At 40.3% G+C, this 18609-nt stretch overlaps 1 protein-coding gene across 3 annotated transcripts in view; it reads right to left on the bottom strand.

Annotated features, from left to right (window-relative positions):
- Nucleotides 1-18609, bottom strand: part of CUBN (cubilin) — a 152286-nt gene that overhangs the window by 11415 nt on the left and 122262 nt on the right. For all 3 annotated transcript variants that reach the window (XR_010387583.1, XM_026098657.2, XM_064505984.1), the window contains 8 exons: nucleotides 17410-17610; nucleotides 14987-15116; nucleotides 13841-14058; nucleotides 3073-3278; nucleotides 2042-2204; nucleotides 1323-1531; nucleotides 504-651; nucleotides 210-391 (listed from right to left, as the gene is read on the bottom strand). Coding sequence is in view for 2 of the 3 variants with exons in the window: in XM_026098657.2 (XP_025954442.2) it covers nucleotides 210-391; nucleotides 504-651; nucleotides 1323-1531; nucleotides 2042-2204; nucleotides 3073-3278; nucleotides 13841-14058; nucleotides 14987-15116; nucleotides 17410-17610 (1457 nt within the window). In the remaining variant the exon portion in view is untranslated. The remainder of the gene's footprint in view (nucleotides 1-209; nucleotides 392-503; nucleotides 652-1322; nucleotides 1532-2041; nucleotides 2205-3072; nucleotides 3279-13840; nucleotides 14059-14986; nucleotides 15117-17409; nucleotides 17611-18609) is intronic.

Raw genomic sequence — 18609 nt, 5'->3', positions numbered from 1 at the left:
ACTGATAATAAAACTACGTATTCATTTGTTTTAGACTTGCATATTCTTTAACCTCTTACTATAGAATCTGAGCACTTTCACCATAAAACCATAGCAATAAATTAGTTCCTAATGTCCATTCAACTTAACCTTGATCCAATCCTATTAACGTCCTTTGACTTCATCAGACTTTGACTCAGGCCCAGAAAATATATATACTTCCTTGATACCTCTAAGAAGTCATGTGAACATTGGATGCTGTCCTGCAGACTGAAAGCATGGAAAAAGAGAGAAATTGTGTGATTCAGTGGAGCTCGTAGAACAATAGAACAATCTATATTATTGGGGTGATGACCAGGCCAGCCAGGGCTCTTCAGATAACCAAATGACTGGTTATACTCTCTGCTGCAACCTTGAGAAAAAAACAGAAACACACAAGCATTTCAGATCTCTGTATTGCTTTTTATTATACGGAGTCTAAACGAAATGGTTGGCAGATGTTTTAGACATTTCTTCAAGCTTACCTGTAGCTTGATAGGTAAATCTAACTCCATTGTTAATCATATATTCATCTGATTTGAAAGTCACAATGGCAGTGCGGTCATAAGAATAAAATTCAGGGACAGAAAAAGTTTCGGTGCCACAGAATCTATGGGCTGATCCTTGGCTGTGCTGGAATTCAATACACATCACAATTTACTTTCATTTAGTGATCTAACATGGTTTTCTACTTATTAACTTCAGGTGAATAGATCTTTCAGCACTTTCTATACCAGTTATGCAGTCGCATGCTAAAGTTCTCAAGGAAATCACTTCTTAATGTCTCAGCATCTTACATTCAATATGATGAGACGCAAGTCAAATGTAACAGTATTTTCATGCCAAAATAAGAAACAATGAAAGGAGGCTTAGAATAATGTAATACAATGGACGCAGAATTTCTTTTTTCTGATGCCTTTATGAAAACTCTTTTTGGCATGAATATTCATTTTTATCATGGTTCTTGGATGGAAGCAAGTACGCTCAGTTTATAAGAACCTGCTGTTGGGCAGTATTTTCTGAGTGCTAAGTTTGGCAGTTCTATTACTTGGTGCAACAGTGAAAAATTGTGTAATACTCAGCGGGTCAAATTCAACGTGTATAATGTGCTTCCATGAAGTCAATGTACCAGTTACACACCTTAAGTGGGGCATAGTGCATAATGCTTTGGATGTAACCCCTCATCCAGAATAATCAATTAATCTATTGCTAAGCAGCGCTCTTCTCCTCTCTTTGCAAAGTGTGAGGGGAGCTGAATGTGGGTAGCTGTGAATAAAGTATAGTATCAACTGTAAATTTCTTACCATTGGTGAGTCTTGGAGCTCTAGGTAATTCTGAGAGCAGTCTTGGTTGGAGTGAAGGTGGAAGGCCTCTACCACCAACCTGACTTGCTGCTGTGGAGGGGCATCAATGATCCACGTACAGTGGGTAAATGGTGGATATTCATTCGGGAAGTTAGGTGACGTTGCAGTCAGGGAGGTGGAAGTTGCATTATATGTTCCTCCACATAGTCCTGTTTAAAATAGTAATAAATGCATCACAGAAGGAAAACCTTTCCAACTGGGGAAAAGGGCTTACCTATTAAACAAAGTTACACTGGACAGTATACTTTTGTATTTACCTGTGATTCTCTAGGGAAAAAAAAAGGAAGGCGAAAACATTCTAATGCTATGTCTATGTATGTCATGAAATGCAGATAAATGTTTGTTCTCTCTAACATCAGCATACGTGTCAGCAGTCTATGATAGCATGTTCCTGTTTTGCACTCTGGTCTGACAACCCCCCTGCAGCCAGAGGAGACAAAGAATCCCACCAGAGACCAGCACTGCTGCTTTGAGCTTGTCTATATTGAGACGCCTTGTAGAGCTATGCTGAGGACTCTCTTCTCCCTTCCCTGGACCCTGTATCTATAATGAGTTTTGATAATTTAGTGTTTAGGTGTATATTTCTCCATAAGAGTCACAACAATATATATTACCTACATATACACATAATACATAAACATAAATCTATATATACTTACGATCCACTGTGGTGTAGGTAGCATTGAAACCCTCCCTTTCTACAGAATTATCTGTGATAAATTTCACAGTCAAGAAATTACTGGTAGATAGAAAAGGAGCTGGCACCATAGATCCACAGTACGTGCCAACTAAATTGGCATTTTCGTTATCTCCATCATATAGCTGAAGAGAGAAAAGCATATAACCCACTAATATTTTTGGCACAACAAACAGATAAATAGAAATCAAGTTCTCTGACCCCCCCCCCGATATTACAATTTCTCTTACTTGAAAGCACAGAAGGTGCTTTTGTGCTTTCACAGGATGCTGTTGATGACTACAATTCTTCACCGTCAAATTAACTAATTCTGGTGGATGGTGTAAATCTCATTATGGAACATTCTGGTCTCATTTCAGCAAATCAAAAATTTATTCTATTTTAATTTGGTGGTTCTGCTGTCTTTTATTTTTTATATGGAAACAAACACTTTTCAATGAGAAAGGCTGTGTTCATCAAAATGTAGAATTCATTGCTCTTTGCATTGAGCATCTCTAATGCTCAGCTGGCTCTGTAGCCACCTTCTGAATGCTTAAGAGCTTTGTGGATCTTGTTTGGGAGCGTTATACTATGTATCCTAGGTTTTACGTGCTCACTGCCAGCAGAGTAGCTTTCAGAGGTGAGCATTTAGCATCAAGATTTATTTATTCAAAATTTTAAAAATAAAAGTCTTTTCAAGCGATTTGGTATGATAATGAAATTTTCATGTTTGCTTCCTGAGTGCTTGACTTTTGGTTTGTTTCCATTCTGTGGATTAAATACTCCTTTATATAGGCAGTCTGAGGACAAAAGCTTGCCCCCATAACACTCAATGTCAAAATTCTCACTGGCTTCCAAAAAGGCAGGGTTTCATCTGCAGTAGTAATCTAACCCACTGAAAAATTATACTAAGTAATTGAATTTCTTCATAAAGCCATTTTCTATTAATTAAGTTTTAACCTCATGGTTATGTACTCACAGACATGTTCTTGTTAAAATACATAGCTATCTTACCTTGACATAATCGTATCGGCAAGTTCGAGCAGACTGTGCTTCAAGGGCAAATGAAGTGAAGGTGAGATTGATCAATTTGTTTTCAGGTGCAGTTATGATCCATACACATTCCAGATTTTTCTCATATCTTCCATTCATGTTGGAGACTGGAGAGCCAAAGCTGTAAGCTGAATTTGTCAAGTAACCACCACAGCCATGCTGAGGTCCTGTTAAAGAAGCAGCTTCTTAAAAGCAATTCCTGGCATTTGTCTAATCTTCAAATCTGTAATGTTAAGATAGCAGCTTTTTCTGCATTAAAGAATATTACTACCCCATCTCACAAGGACTATTTGAATGATTAAAATGCTTACACAAACAGCTTTAGGTAGGTATGGATTACAATTAGATCTGATAGAATTAAGAAAGGCAAGAGCCAGAAAATACAGGATGAATGATTTACACCACAGACCTCTGGCCTACTTTATTACCAACTTTGAAGCTAAAACTCTTATGACTGAAATGAATCCTACGAAAAAAAAATTGTGATGGGTTAAGAGTGCATTTTTGATTGGTTAGGTAAAGATTCCTTAAAGAAACTTGATTAGTGGAGACTTGGATGAGCAGCAAATTCTAGCCACCAGGCTCATGCTTTTTGTTGAATATGAAATCTGTATCTACTTCAAAAATGTAGCTGCAGGTGTTTTTTTTTTAAAGAATGTAAGAAGACAGAGGATGGAAATTAAGTAGCAGAAGAATGGTTGGAAAGCATTTTAATATAATTCTTACCTACCACTAACAATACTTGGACAGTAGGGGGCACTGAGTTGTTAACTTTCAAAATCTGGTTAAAAACCGAGCAGCTTATTTTGGCAATACAACCTTGTTCCAGTGGCACTGAATTTGGCAGCCTCTATCTGGGACCCAGACTCATATTCACTGTTCCTGGCAGCGTTGAATTTTGTGGGAACGTACAAGTGAACAAGCCCTCTGAAAAGCAGGCTACTTTTCATTGGGATTTCACATAGAGAGCTAAGCCCCTAACTGTAGTTATTCATTGTGAAAATCTGAACCCTATAATGTTTTCAGTCACACTGAAATCAATGACTTTTGGACAAAACCAATTACTTAGAAGATCAGAACCCTCTTATTACATCTAATCACAAACAAGCAAAAAATACAAACTACCTGAAGGGATATTCTTTTACTTTTTTTTTTTCTTTTTTTTCTGTAGTTTGATTTCCAGAAGTTGGACTGGGCTAGTAAAACTGACCACTTTTTAGCTTAGGCTTTCCCAGTCTCTATGGAGTTTCTTGACCAGTTATTTAACTCAGGAATTCAAATAAAGTATGGTTCATACTCTTGCTTTTGGCCGAATCTGATAAAGAGTGCTTGTAAACTGCACAGAGTGACACAGTAGCTGCAGGCAGGCTGTTGTCTCCCACAGTGAGTGCTTTTAGAAGAACTGGATAAGCAAAAGATGCTTCAGGTGTGGATAAGCAACAGGAGTGTAGTTTCAGAAGTTCATTTGCATGTGTGAGACAGTGCCTTTCTGGCCAACACACAATGACTTCACCTTGACACACTGGTGTATTTCCAGTCACAGAAAACTGGGCACTACTTGAGCTATGATATTACAAAAGATCACTCTGGAGTAAAATCAGCATCCAAGTATCAGGATTGCATCAGTAACCATGGGTTGGAGACAGCCCAGTCCTGCAAGACTGTAATAGTTAAACCAGAGTGACTAAGAATAAGTATCATCCTGCTCTACTAACCAAAGCTGGAAGAACTCCGCCTTAGAAAGAAGTTTTGTTTAAAACCAAAATCTTAATAACATGGGATTTAAGCCTTTGCTATAGCTAGAAATGAGCAGAAGAAACTTATTACAGGAAAAAAGTGAAAAAGTCAGTATTGTAGTCCAGTTCCGTGGGCTGTTCTAGTAATGAAATCAGAAACTTGGAGAAGTCCTAGTGTAATTCCAGTGCCACTGCAGAAGCTGAAAACAACAGTGAGGGGAAATGTAACCAATAAATCATGTTCTTACAAATATCCTAGGAAGGAGGAAAATATCAGACAAGAGAGTGCCAATTGCACTAAGAGGGCAATTTTGTTTTATTTTTCTCTGGGTTGACCCTTCTGCATGATTTATTGCAACCCCTTAAAGCAAGCTTCTTGGAGCTATTTCCTGCTCAGCATTTTGGACCTCATCCACGCAACATACAATCAAGTATAGAATCATTAAGCATAGATCATAGTTTGACCCTCCGGTCCTGCAATCTTGACTCTCTAGCGATATACAGGTCAGGCCATCTTACAAAGCTCCCCTTCCACTTTCATAGTTAGAGTTGCAAACATGCCAGTCAGAACACTGCAACAGGAATTGGAGCATTGCCACAAGCAATGCAACAGGAGAGGTTTCAGTGCTCGTTGGCTTGTCCTTTTTTTGGATATCAAACGTCTGGGCCTTTGCAATAATGCATTTCATTGCTAGCCGTGCAGCTATGAAGACAGCTCAGATGACAAAAAAATACAGATGTGGGCAAGCCATGTGTGTACAGCACATAAAATGGACTTGACAGAAACAGGCCAAACCCTCATTATAAGAAAAATAATTCTGGCTAGTATAGCCAATAATAGCATCTAAGGGGAGATAAATAAGTAAAGGCATAATTTACAGTTAATAGATATATGGTTTCATCATCAGGTTTCACAATGCTTAGCCTGCTCAGCCAGAATTCAGTCAAATGGTTACAAGACGGCACATAATAAATAACAGCTAGACTGGAAGCCAGCCAAGATATCAAGTAGCCCTGCATCAAGCCAAATAAAGAGCAGTCCCTGCTGAAAAATCTATTCTTCTACCTTTTTTTTTTTCAGTACTAATGACCATTACATCTGATTGCAGCTACTAAAAGTTTCAGAACAGCAAACCCATGTAGGTCTATGGGAACTGCCACAAGTGAAGGAAGAACCAACTACTTAACAGAGGAGAACTCACTGTTACAGAGATATATTATTGCACTGCATTTTAGCCAGGATGCAATTCACTGTTTTAAAAATCATCACCATTCCTGAATAGAAGGCCATATAGTAGCTGTCCAGCCTGCCATCACTGATATTTGTTGCTGGATAACACACCCAAAAAGATCATAGCTAAAATTTAGGCAGAATCTGGGACTGAGAATTCTCTTAGTTTGTAGAACAGTCTCTTAAAAAAGATCACCATTCAGATATTAAAAGCTAACCTTGATAAAAATAATGAGAAATATACTTTATAGAACAATCTTTGTGTGGGCAGGTGGATGGATTACATGGCTGACTGTGTTGTTTCTCTCTCTGGTTTCTTATTTGAAATAAAAATTGTAAGGTCATCATAAATCAGATTGTAATCGTGTCCTCCTGATACACAGCTTGCCAGAGAGCACAAATTATTGGAAGAACTAGGGCACACACTGTCATCATTAATTGCTTTTGGTGAAAAGCATTAGCGAAACTAAAAGGCTGAAGGACCATTCAGAAAGGAAGGAATTGAAGGTTCCCTATGGCAAATAAAAATAATTACAGCAGAGAGCAAGCACATGTTTCTCTGCTAGAGTTACATCCTCTAGATAAGAAACCAAGATGAAGATGAATCTTTGAAGCTGCTGCCTTTGAAGCACAGCCAAGGGTAAGGATCATTTATACAGGTATAGACGCGATGAAAGGGAGCCTACCAGATAGTTCTAAATCCATTGGAAACTGCTAAATTCATAGCATTTCAAAACACAACAAACTAATTTTGCTGTCCTTCTCTTCTTACTAAGTACACCAAGCACTATAAATGTGTAGCAAAAGACAGCACAGTTCAAAGATCTGTTCTAGCTCTGCTTAAATAGAGCCCAAAATCCTCTCCCAGATTTCTGAACCACATTTGATCTCACCTGGGAACTCTAAGCTTATGTTTGATCTCAATTAAAAATCAGAGAAAGCCAGGATTAACTCTGCCAAGATCAATGCCTCTTTCCTTAAAGGTCTTTAGAAATTCCAGTGCAGAGAAGTGGCTGGACCATGCTGTAATAATTATCTCATAACTCTTTCGGATCGTGGCTTCACATAGTACGACTCAAAACTATGTAGGGCTGCAGGGGAAATCATACTGTTGGTTTGTCTCATGGCCAATCCTGAAGGTTGGTTAACCTTCACAAGCTGAGATTTTGAGGTCAGTTCCAATGTTGGGTAGCCACTGTATAGACATTGTCACTCTGCAAAGGCAGGACCCTGACCGCAATGCCAGTCCTGACAGCAACGCCTGCAACATTTCAGAGAGAGACTTCAAAAAGCACAGGGGTCTTTTCAGTCTTCAGCCTGGCCTTTCAGCAGAAAGGTATTTTGCCTGATCTGATGGCATGGCAATGGTGCTAGCAGGGACATTTAAGACTGCAAAGCACAAATCTCCTGTGTCAAAAGGGTGTCACAAATGCAGCCAGAGGAAGTTCATATTCGTAGGTTTTCTGACTATTGGCTCATCCCAAATACAACAGCCAAGCCTGTTTCTCAGCCAAGCTCTCTGCCAAGCTTGTCCTACTTCTACTAAACTGTAAAAGATGTCTCATCCTATTTATCTCCTTGATACTTGTCTAGGAGACGAGAGGCAGACCTGCAGTCTGGCCTCATTCTAATACTTTCCTCAGAAAAATTGTTAACTGCATTAACATATTTGTTGGCATTGTAGCTACCCAGGCCTTAGCAGATCTCTTTTCCAATGCGAATCAGAAAAGTCTGCATTGCGGTACAGAATTTCAACTGAGGAAGTTATTGACTTTCGTGAAGCTAAGGCAATCTATGCCAGCGGAGATTGTGACCCACAGTTGTTGGCCTTTATTCTGAATATCTCACCATCTTTTAACCATTTAATCACTACAAAGTTATGGTTAATCACTGTGTCTAAAAATAATTTTTCAGGTCCTCATTTTTCCAGATCAGTCAGAAATTTCATATTTAAAATGTCTACCTTTTTTCTTGTCTGTCCAATTCGAGTATGCTGAACATCTGTTTATTTTACTTTAGGAGAAGAAATGTCACAGACATTAAATAACTGCCATATCTGAGAGGCATATGTACACTGTCCCTTAGTTCAACACGTGTTTTTCCAGAGATATTGAAGAGATGTATTTTAACACTGCAAATGTTACAAAACACTACACTTCTAAATTTAATCAGATTCCAAGCTGATGCATGCTGGTGTATGTTTTTTAACCTGTTAAAGTCACAAGACATTTACAAACAGTCTAGAAACTGTAATTATTTTAGTTAAGGATGTTGATATTTTTATAGACTATAATAAGATTGGAAAAAGATATTATTAGCCATGATTGATTCATTGTTTTAATAGATTAAGCTAATCATGGTTAAGCCACAACAATGTAATGAATCTGAAATGTGTAATATATTTGGTGGATCAAAAGCCTAAAGAAAGTTATGCAAGAACATATCTGAGTTTGAAGAAGTTTGCTTCTCAGCTTGACCATTCTGCAGAACCATGCTCAAAGCCCAGGTTGGATATCTTGATCTAACCTCCAGAAACTGATCCTAATGGGCTATCAAATCTCTGCCAGGCACTGCTGCTTTTCTGAAGGCATGAAAAGATGTCCTGAATTCAGCAAAAAGCACTCACATGCCATAGTCAAGGACACATGCTTCTAAGATTTTTTTGTTGGAGGAAGAAAAATTTCCAATAAATCTGAGTCAGCTGCAATAGAGTCTCTGTGTCCTTTCCCAACTGACAGGACATAACTGCTGTTGTCAGTACAGGTCACTGGTGCCACTGACAGCAGGCACTAAAATTACTAAAATCATTTACAGTAATCAGTGCAATGAAATGCTGCTGGTGGTGTGAGAATTTCATAATGATTCACAAAAGGAGACCTTACCCCTACGTACACAGTAGAATGATCAAACTGATCTTTTACACCTTACACTACCCATTTGAATCTTGGGTTTTCAGTGATTCTGAACAATCCAAACAAAATCAGCGGAAACTGTGCATGCTGATCACTGCTGAAAATCTGCATCTTGAAATCAAATCCAGTGAGCCAGGCTTTTGGTTCACAGTGCAGAACTCGACTTAGAACTATATTAGCCAAAATTTTGTCTTGACAAAATAAAATAGCATAAAAGTGCCATCAAAATTCTACTGGATCAATTTTTTAAGAGCACGTTTTAATTTCATTAGGGGAGAGCATAACAGTAAACCTATTAGCAATAGACACTTAGTGTATTGTATTCCAAACAGGAAACAAGTAATTTAATACACATTTAATAGAATAAAAGAAGACAGATGCCTCTGGGTAATTTATCAGGTAAGTTATAGATCATTTTGTTAGGAAGCAAAGCATATAGATTATCATCTTCTTCTATCATATGCATACAGGATTATTTATATAAGTTATCTATTAATGTATTTTTAGTGTCTCACAGAGGAAGACTCCTTTTTCCATCCATTTTTCCTCTAAAGTCTATCCACTTGAGATTTTTTTCCTGTGCAAAATGATTAATATTCAGAAATGCTCATTTGAATAAAAAGGACTGAGGGATCCTTGAGGGAAAAACTGGGCAAAGTGAGAACAATGAGACTGAGAGCAGGCACCCCGTCTATCCCGCAGAGGATAGGGTGTTTAAGGATTTTGCATTCCAACAGCCTAATGGTTGCCAAGGGTTTTGGAGGCTTTTCTTCTGCCTTAAAGCCTACAACACTATTTTTTCTCATTGTTGCCGCCCTATTCTTCTTGCCTGTCTCTATCCATCTGTTTTCCCTTGTCTCGTGTTTAAATCATAAGCTCTTTTGGACAGCATATTGTTGCTTCATTCTGTGTCTGTGTTGTGCCTAGCACAGTGGAATCAGGGCCCGTGAGCTCCTGGGCCCCATGATAATGCAAAAAAAGTGATGATATTGGTATTAATACAGTGCACTGTACTGCTCTTTCACAAAGTATCAGTGTGAACTTCTGCACACTCACCAGAAGATAGTGCAAGAAAGGAGAGGGGAAAGAGCAGACTACAGCTTGAAGTCAAGCAGAATTTACGACTGCAGAAAATAGCAGGCAATCTTCCTGACCTTCTCCATCCCACCTCCCCTGTCAGTGCCTGCCAGTCCCAAATCTAGGTTTTAGCTTTGCCCGTGTAGTGTGAGAAAAGCTCAGGAAGAACTTCCTGACACAACCCATTTGTGTAATACTTTGCTTCTTGCAAATTCATGTGGCTTCCTAAAACAGCCTTGATGAGCAGACCTGCCTTTCATAAAACCCTTAGACCCTTTCTCTGATCATTTAGAATGGGATACATTTTTCATAACTGAGACAACGGGGCTATGTACGCGAGCACAGAGAGCTGCCAAGTAGAAATGTGCTGTTAGTAAGGTCACAGCTACATCTCCTAACAGGGGTTGCTGACTCTTTAAAAACAAGAAAAAAAACCCAAGCTCTTACACATCTTCTCAGCTTTGGTATCATGATTCTCAGAGGGATCACAAATTGGGGTGAGAGGGTCACCCTACTGCTAGACATGAACAGGCAAAAGCTCCATTTATCACTAAAGCACAAAGTCTCTGTTATCACAGCAGGGACAGCAGAGGTAAATGAAGGTTGTGTCCCTGCCAGCCAGGATCAGCTGAAAATCTCAGGTCTCCTCTTGTTGGTGAGGAGCAGGAGAGCTTCGGCCAAGTCACAAGCTCAGACCTGCAGACCTCACTCTTTGGGGAGAGATCTTAGCTCTTCTTCCTTCACAGAGACATCTGATGTAATGAAATCTCTTAAGCTTGGATTGATTTATCTCTTCTCATCCTTTTATTGATTGCCTAGAAGAGCACACACTCACTGTGGTAAGGAGCTATAATTCTCATTTTACAGACTGAAAACAGAGGCAGAAAAAAGGTCAGTGGTAACTAAGGCAAGAGAAGTCTTTCTTTCCATAAATCTAATGCTTGCAGCAGGCTGGGATCCCCCAGTCAGCTCAGCTCACCAGCTTAGCCTGAGAGCCTGCCCATTGATTCCAAATGAGGCCAATAAGTGTCCAAACTTAGCAACAGGGTTCCTACTCTGTTAGAAGCAGAGGTGGTTGGTGAATTTATAGGCTCTCAGAACTACACCAACGAGGGCCATATATTCCCCTGCCTCAAATGCTCCATATCACAAATCAGTCATGACAAAGAATGCTGCTTGTGATATGTGCACTCAGCAATATATTGCAGAGCATATAGAGCAGCATGGTAAACAGCATACTTCTAAGGAAATGCATTTCACAAAAAAGATGAAATATTGCTATACTGTCAAATTAATGTTATTTTGTACTTTCTGTTAGTTTGCCTTTTCTGCCTAGTAGGGGGTATTCAATATTCTAGTGGGTGCAGGATGAGTGCTGCTGAATTGCTTTAATTAAAACAGAGCATGTTTCTCTACCAAATTTGAGGGTTTCACTCTCAGACTGCCTGGTTACTGTAGATCTTGCTAGGCTTCTGTGAGTTTCCTACTTCATCTACTCTCTTCCCTCTCACCACACTGGTTATCAGATTGACTCCCTATTAACGATATTAACAAGAGATGAACAATAGATAACCCTGGCTTTTGGCAGTATCCCTGAGAGAAGCCTAATCAGGAAAGAAACTGGAAGAGCTTGTGAAGACAGAAAATAGTTTAGTTTAGTTTGCTACAAAAGGGTTTACTGTTTCTGCTCACTTCTTTCCAATACATAATCAGGGTCATTCGAAACATTAAACAGAGTGCAATAATTACGTTATCCAGTTGTGCTTCCCTAGGGTAACTACAGAATAATGTACTCTTTGTCATCCAGCAGAGAATGAGGCTTGTTGTTGCTCTACAGATCCATATTCCTTATCCAAGCGATTTATCATTATTAATTGTCATCTGATTGTACTTGTACTCTTACAAAACCACATGGGTTTTATCTTTTGATGGACACGAGGGAGTTACTGTAAAGCACCATTTAGAATAATGAGCTTTTTGATCTTCGTGGTTTTATTCTCTTTCACTTGAAGAGGAATCTCAGACCGCAATATTACAAAGATGTGTCACAAATTTTCCTGGCTGTATTGCTCAGAGAAGTCAAACTGCAGGACTGTGACTCATTTTTTCCTTTTATAATACACTTTTTTACTTTTTGGCCATTCTGCAGTAGCATGAGGCTGTCAGGATGCCTAAAGGCTTTGTGGTTTAGTCCCTGTGGCTTGCTTCCTGCAGAGGAGAAAGACGACTTACCATTAAGTGTCTCACCACCATGGACTCTTCATCACACCCCACACCTCCAGCAGGGCCATCTTTTCCAGCCTGCAACACCATTGCCCCTGCCTAAGTCCTGCAGCATCACAACCTCCCTCTCCTTAAGAGCCTGTAGAAATGTCCCTCCAAAAATTAGCCTAAAAGATATTGAAGTTTATTAATAAAAGGCTTATCCTCACTCTGGGAAGTAATCAGGCTTGGTACTGACTTGGAAAGCTTGGCTTGTTTTCTGTTGTGTGTTTAAGCAGGCTCTCTGGCAAGCTGTATAAGCGAAAATGAAGTCAGTGGCTAAAAAAGTTGACTATATGCCAACAGGAAGAGCAAGAGCTTGAGTAGTTCTTGATGATCTCACCCTGGAAACATGGACCCATGGCTGTGAGGGATCTCTGACAACTGATACCTAACAGTTCAAAACCAGTGACAGATGAAGCAACAGTACATTACTTGAAAGAACAGTCCACAAGAATGAACTTAAAGATTGTTGTAGCAATTACTTAGAATGAAGCAAAAAAATAGTTAATAATAGTAATGACCATGAGGTTCTGTGGGAATATTTTTCTTGGCAAAGACTGCAGAACCAGTTATTTTCCTTATCTGCAAATACTTTCTCAGACTGTATCAAACGAGAAAGTCGCTGGCTAGGGGTGGGGAGGGGATTCAGTGACTCAGCAGAAGACTATGTTTGTCCTGCCACAAAGGCCTTTCATTCTGAACTATCTGAGTGCCAGCTTTGTAAACTGGACAATTACTTCTTTCTAGATCACAAAAACATTGAGTTAATTACACAAGAAGCTAGTAGTGATGACATGAAATCAATGTACATGTAATAATTATTTGTTGCTTATCATTCCATAACAATTCAGATGTTATAAGAAGGTAAAAAAGTCCCTTTCAACATAGATCTTAAAAATACACTATTGGTTTAAACCTTTTTAGGGCAATATTGAAGCTTTGCCCCTGACTTTTGTGTTCATCAAAATAGATTTTATGGCCAATGCCTACTCAGCGTGACCCCGTTTATTTGGGGGCCAACTAGCCAGACTGATCCCAGAAATCAGCAGAGATCAGCACAGTGGTACCTGGGGGCAAACCCAATCTTAACTGATTTTAACCATTTAGTTTTTAAAAAGGTGTGAGTGGACTGCAAGGAAATGGAAATAGAGGATGGATGGAAGGGAGGCATCTACAGGGCATCACCAGCATGTCACTACAAAACGATGAGAGTTCTCAAGTTTTGCCAGATACCCTGCAAAAGAGAGTACTTTGGGTGCTGCTAAGCCCTCAGTCACCCAAGAAACATCTGTGCCTTTGGAGACACAGGAAAAGGTTAGGCGAAAAATAAAAGGGCCATGGCTGGAATCCAGGGATCCCACAATCCTAGTCTTTTGCTTAGTCAGTTCAACAAACTAAGCAACCTTTTGCTTCCAGCACCCCTCGTGAGTGAGGCAGTAACAGGTACTCACCAAAGGAAATTACTTCTCAGCAGACACTTGGGGTTACCAATCTCATAATATTCTTACCTAAGGTCTCCCTGAAAGATGCTTTCCATCCCCCAGCTACTCCAGAGAAGTCAGTCTTAAACACCAGGAACAAGTTATTGCTGGAGCTCTTGATATTTGGAGGCAGTTCTGACCCACAGAATTTCCCGAGGAGAGGAGCATGGGTGTCTGAGCCATCGTATACAGACACATAATCTTTGTAGCAGGAGGGAGACACTTCAAGCTGGAAGCTGTTGAATCTGTAGAATACACTTGGAGTGTTAGAGTACAACATTTCCATTTTTATTCCAAAATTACGTATGTTTTCAATGCTTGAGGAAAGGTACAAGTAATAGCAATGGCCAAAGCTATACATAGACAGATACCACAGACATTCCTGTTCAGGAAGACAAGCAAGCAGAGCTATAAATTGCATGGTGAAACAACACAACCAACCAACCTCAAAGAAACTGGCCTCTCACAAGGCAAGCTGTCAGCCCACCTCAGTTTTCTGTGAAGAAGCAGACCTCCCTTGTGCAAACATACCCTCCCTCACTTCTGCAAACAGCTAACCCTGCAATTTCCTTGGGCACGTGAGAGGCATATGAAATTCAGACTCAGACTGCAGACCAACTGTGTCTTCCATTTAGTTGGGGAATATTGCCTTTGCTCACAATCAGCATATATCTGACAGAAGAATATATATATATATTTTTTAATTTCTCAGTGGCAACTTTTTGTGGCAGCCAGATCTCTTTTTTAGGTATGACAGCACACACACAGAAGTATACATCTTCTGGGTGGATATTATTACTTGGGCTGTAAAGCGAATATCAGCTTTCTAACAGAATTTCAGTTTTTCTTATATCAATTCACAAAAGCCTCATAACTCCTCAAAGGCTGACAGAATTTAACTAAGAGCATGAGCTGTATTTGTACAGTTTCTTAGTCCTCCTTCTGCTTAAAGTGGGAAGCTACAATATGTTTTGCACATAACAAGTAACCGAGAGTAAGACATAAAGGAGCCTCAGGTTGATATGTATGGCTTCAGTGGCAATTTCTCATTTTAGTTCAACTTTCCCCTTGGAAAAGGAAAGACAGAGAGAAAATTATTAATTATCATTATTTTTAACTGGAATCAGAGACCTCCCTGTCCCGATGGTGACAAGCTGAACTTAGATTACATACTTGAGGGCCACGACTTTGTCATTTCCAACTGTGAGGTGATATGAGCAGTTCATGTTGTTGTGATAATCTAGAACTGAATGGGCCGGACTGCTGATAATGCCAACGGAGCCATTGAAAATGCCACCACATACTGCAAGGGAAGCAGAAGGAAGAGTTATTAGTGTCTGAATGCTAACTTTGTCCTAACTCTCATATTTCTTGCAGGAGATTGTGTTAGTCCTCTTTTAAACATGAGCAAAGGAAAACCCTTGATAAATTAGGAGCAATCCTCACAGCCATGCCTAGAAAAGCTAATTGCAGAGATCTCTATGAAGCTGTGCTGTGCAAGGGAAGACTGGATGTCAGTACTGAAATAACAGGTCGTCTGGTCCATATCAAACAGCACTGACTGTGTTTGTGCAGTAAAAGAGCCTGATTTTTAACCAGCTGCGATAGGATCCTTGGGGAGCAGTGGGGTGAGGAGGGTGCCCCATGCAGCAGGGTGAGTCAGGGGTATCCAGAGGAGCTCTGCACCTGCTCTAGCTCACAGAGAGAAACCTGGCTGGCAAGCGGGCAAAGAAATTCCCTCACTAAAATCCTTGCTCGTCGCTGACACGAAAGCAGCCTCACTTAGCCCACGTAGCCCTGCCCCGACTTCTCTGAAACAACTCTACACAGAGCCCCATCGTCCCTCTGTGTCCTGGCAGAGCTGGGGCATTGCTGTTGGAGCAGTAAGCTCCCCTTTGTCCTGTGCAGCAGGGAAGAGAGGAGGCCCCAGGTGTCACTCACTCCAGGGACTGTTCCCCCCTCGCCTCGTGCTGGGCCTTGCCAGAGCGGAGGGCAGCTGAGATGGAGGACAGCATACTTGCTTTCTGGCTGAGGAGCAATTTAAACTCTGCAGCTGTGAGCTAAGGGCACTGCTTGGCTTCTCAGGGTTGCACACCATGAGTGCTGATGAAGCCAGGATGTGGGCTAATGTTTGTTCCCAGCTTCAGTGCTTAAGGGAACAAAAACTATTATAAAACCAACTCTAATCTCCATTGTTAACTTGAGCCTTTCTTTTATAATCTTAACTTGGCAAAAAACGTTTCCCTGCGTCCTGTTGATAAAAAGCTGAAAGCCACACACAGCTTTTCATGTTTTAAAGGACAGGCCACTGCCCAGGCCACTACCTTAACAAAGGCAGTCCCGTATGGGGTGCTGCTGGGTGCAGAGCACCTGGTTCCTCAGCCACAGCTCGGCTGGCTGCCCCGACCACTGGCAGGGGAAGGACGGGAGCTGGGAGGATAAAGAAGCAGCATTATTCTACACTAGGAGGGGGAAGGCTTCTTCCTTTTTTTTCAAGCAAACAATACAACTAGAGGGAAGAGGAATGTTAATTGCTAGAATCTGCTTTGTATACAGCAACAAACTAATAAGGCTGCAGTCATACTTCTCAAATGTCAGAAGTCACAAGTCTGATAGCAGCAACCAACTTGAGTGAGTTATGAAGGTCTTTTTCATGAGTAACTGCACATTGTCATCTTTCAGTGCCATTCTTTGTCTTATCTGTCTCAGGCCATTCATTTTACATAAAGTATTTAACCTTACGCTTTTTTGCTGTGGCTTTAAGCATGAGGAATGTATTAAAGGAAAGTGTGAAGTTAAGAACTCTGCAGGTAGAAAATGAAATAGCATTGAAAAATTAAAATACTGCCCCTACAAATTAAACCTAGAAAATATTACCATTTCATCTCTTGGGATTTTTATATCTGTGCAGATGTAAATCTTAAACTCATTTGGAAACGTCTTTTTTGGAAACTTCTTTCCTCTTCAAAAAAAATGGAAATCTCATGTAAATGACAAAATGTTTTGGTGAAAATTTTTCTTCAAAATGAAAAATATATCCAGATCCCAGTCTTTATTTATTTTAGAACCTGGAACCTAGTGCATTAATATTTAGCACTGCAAAAGGATCATCAAATGGAGGTATATAGCTGAGGCCATTTAAAGTTTCATTTCTGGTTCCAGTGTTGTGTAGTATAGCTTTAGTATTACTGAGCCAGCTTTAGTATTACTAGGCCAGCCTCCTGCATATGATAAAATCTTTTAAATGAACTCAGTTAAATAAACTGCAGATGTTGCTCCAAAAAGGAGATTAAAAAAAAAAAAACTGCCAAAAGGGGTTGCATTCCTTTGCTCCAATAAAGGGATGGAAAATATTTCAGATTCTGAGTTGGTCCCATGTAGTGTCTTGACTGAGATAGTGAGATAACACATCAGCCAGTGACAGCACACACTGAACAGTCCCATGTCCTGGTCCTGAGTGCTCTTTTGGGCAAGTGCAGAGGCAATATGAACCATCTACCTCTAAGAGATTCCGAAAAGTAAGGTCCAACACTTCCTACACTAAACTCCAGCCTGAGTATTGCCCAGCACCTTAAGCACAGGATCTGTCTACTCACCGATTGCTCTGTATCTGGCCTGGAATCCAAAGCCTGCGATGTGGGAGTCGGTGTAGAAGTAGAGCAGCATCGGCCCAAAGACACTGACTGGGGCAGGGAGCTCAGTGCCACAAAGTGTGATGAGAGGGTGCAGGGTAACTCTGGTCCCACTGAAAATGCTTACTCCATCATAAAGACAAATTCTGCTTAAGAGTGCTGGGGCTGCATGGACAGACAATGCAGAAATGTTAGCAGCATATTTTCAGTGTGATTTACTGAGCTTCAAGTTTACATAGACCTCATACAAAATAAGAATTAAATTTCATGTTACTTTCCATTTTGAGATCTCAGGGCTCCTCTTTTTTTACCTCTCACATATGATGAGGAGAAAAAAAAATTTTAACATGTAGAAAAACTGAGACAGGAAAAGACAAATAGACACTGTGTACAGGACCTCAGATTGGCCTCATTCAACACATCCTGTGAGCTGAAAAAGGCTCCAGGCCCCCACTGTTCTCTGGAGTTTATAGCTGAGCGAGAACCATCTACAAGGAGATGCGCAGACCTCCCCAAAGTATGGGTTTCCCCTGTGGATCAAAGCAACTGCACTTTTTGTACAGGCAACCAACATCACGGGTGCTTTACTTTCCTGTGATGTAGAAGTCAGTACTCAGTGTAGTGGATTTCATGCGATTTAAGAATGAGAATTTGGGAAAGTGAAAAAACAGCCCATATACTAACATGTTTTGGAGCTCTCTTCTTTCTCTCTAAATTCCCTCAAACTTTCGAGCAACCAAACCCAGATTCCTCAGCTTGATTCACAAGATGAAAATTGTAAATTTAATTTGGCAGTTTGCCTGGGCAATACTGACACTGTGGCAGTCAGTGGAGATCTACTGGAGATGAGAGAGCAATAGGAAAAGAAACTGATTTTCAGGAGCAATCTACTTTAGGGAACATATCAGTACAGACAGAAGTGTGAGTGAAAAGCTGCCTATTCAGAAGCACTAAGAAACCCAGAAATGGGCAATGTAGCATCCTACTGCTTTTCTTTCCTCCACTGGTTTTTAGTTTCTCATTTGCAGTTAGCTTTCTGGAGCAGTGAGCCATCCTCTCTGTCTCTCTGCCTTACCATACTATCTTTCTAGCCACCTCACCATTTTCAGCCAGGTTTGACTGAGAAGAGAGGGCTCAGATGTGTTCAGCTGCTATAAGCTTCAT

The sequence above is a fragment of the Dromaius novaehollandiae genome, chromosome 2 (genome assembly GCF_036370855.1).
Source record: "Dromaius novaehollandiae isolate bDroNov1 chromosome 2, bDroNov1.hap1, whole genome shotgun sequence".
In the NCBI taxonomy this organism is placed as follows: Eukaryota; Metazoa; Chordata; class Aves; order Casuariiformes; family Dromaiidae; genus Dromaius; species Dromaius novaehollandiae.
This window is presented reverse-complemented; position numbering and strand designations above follow the sequence as displayed.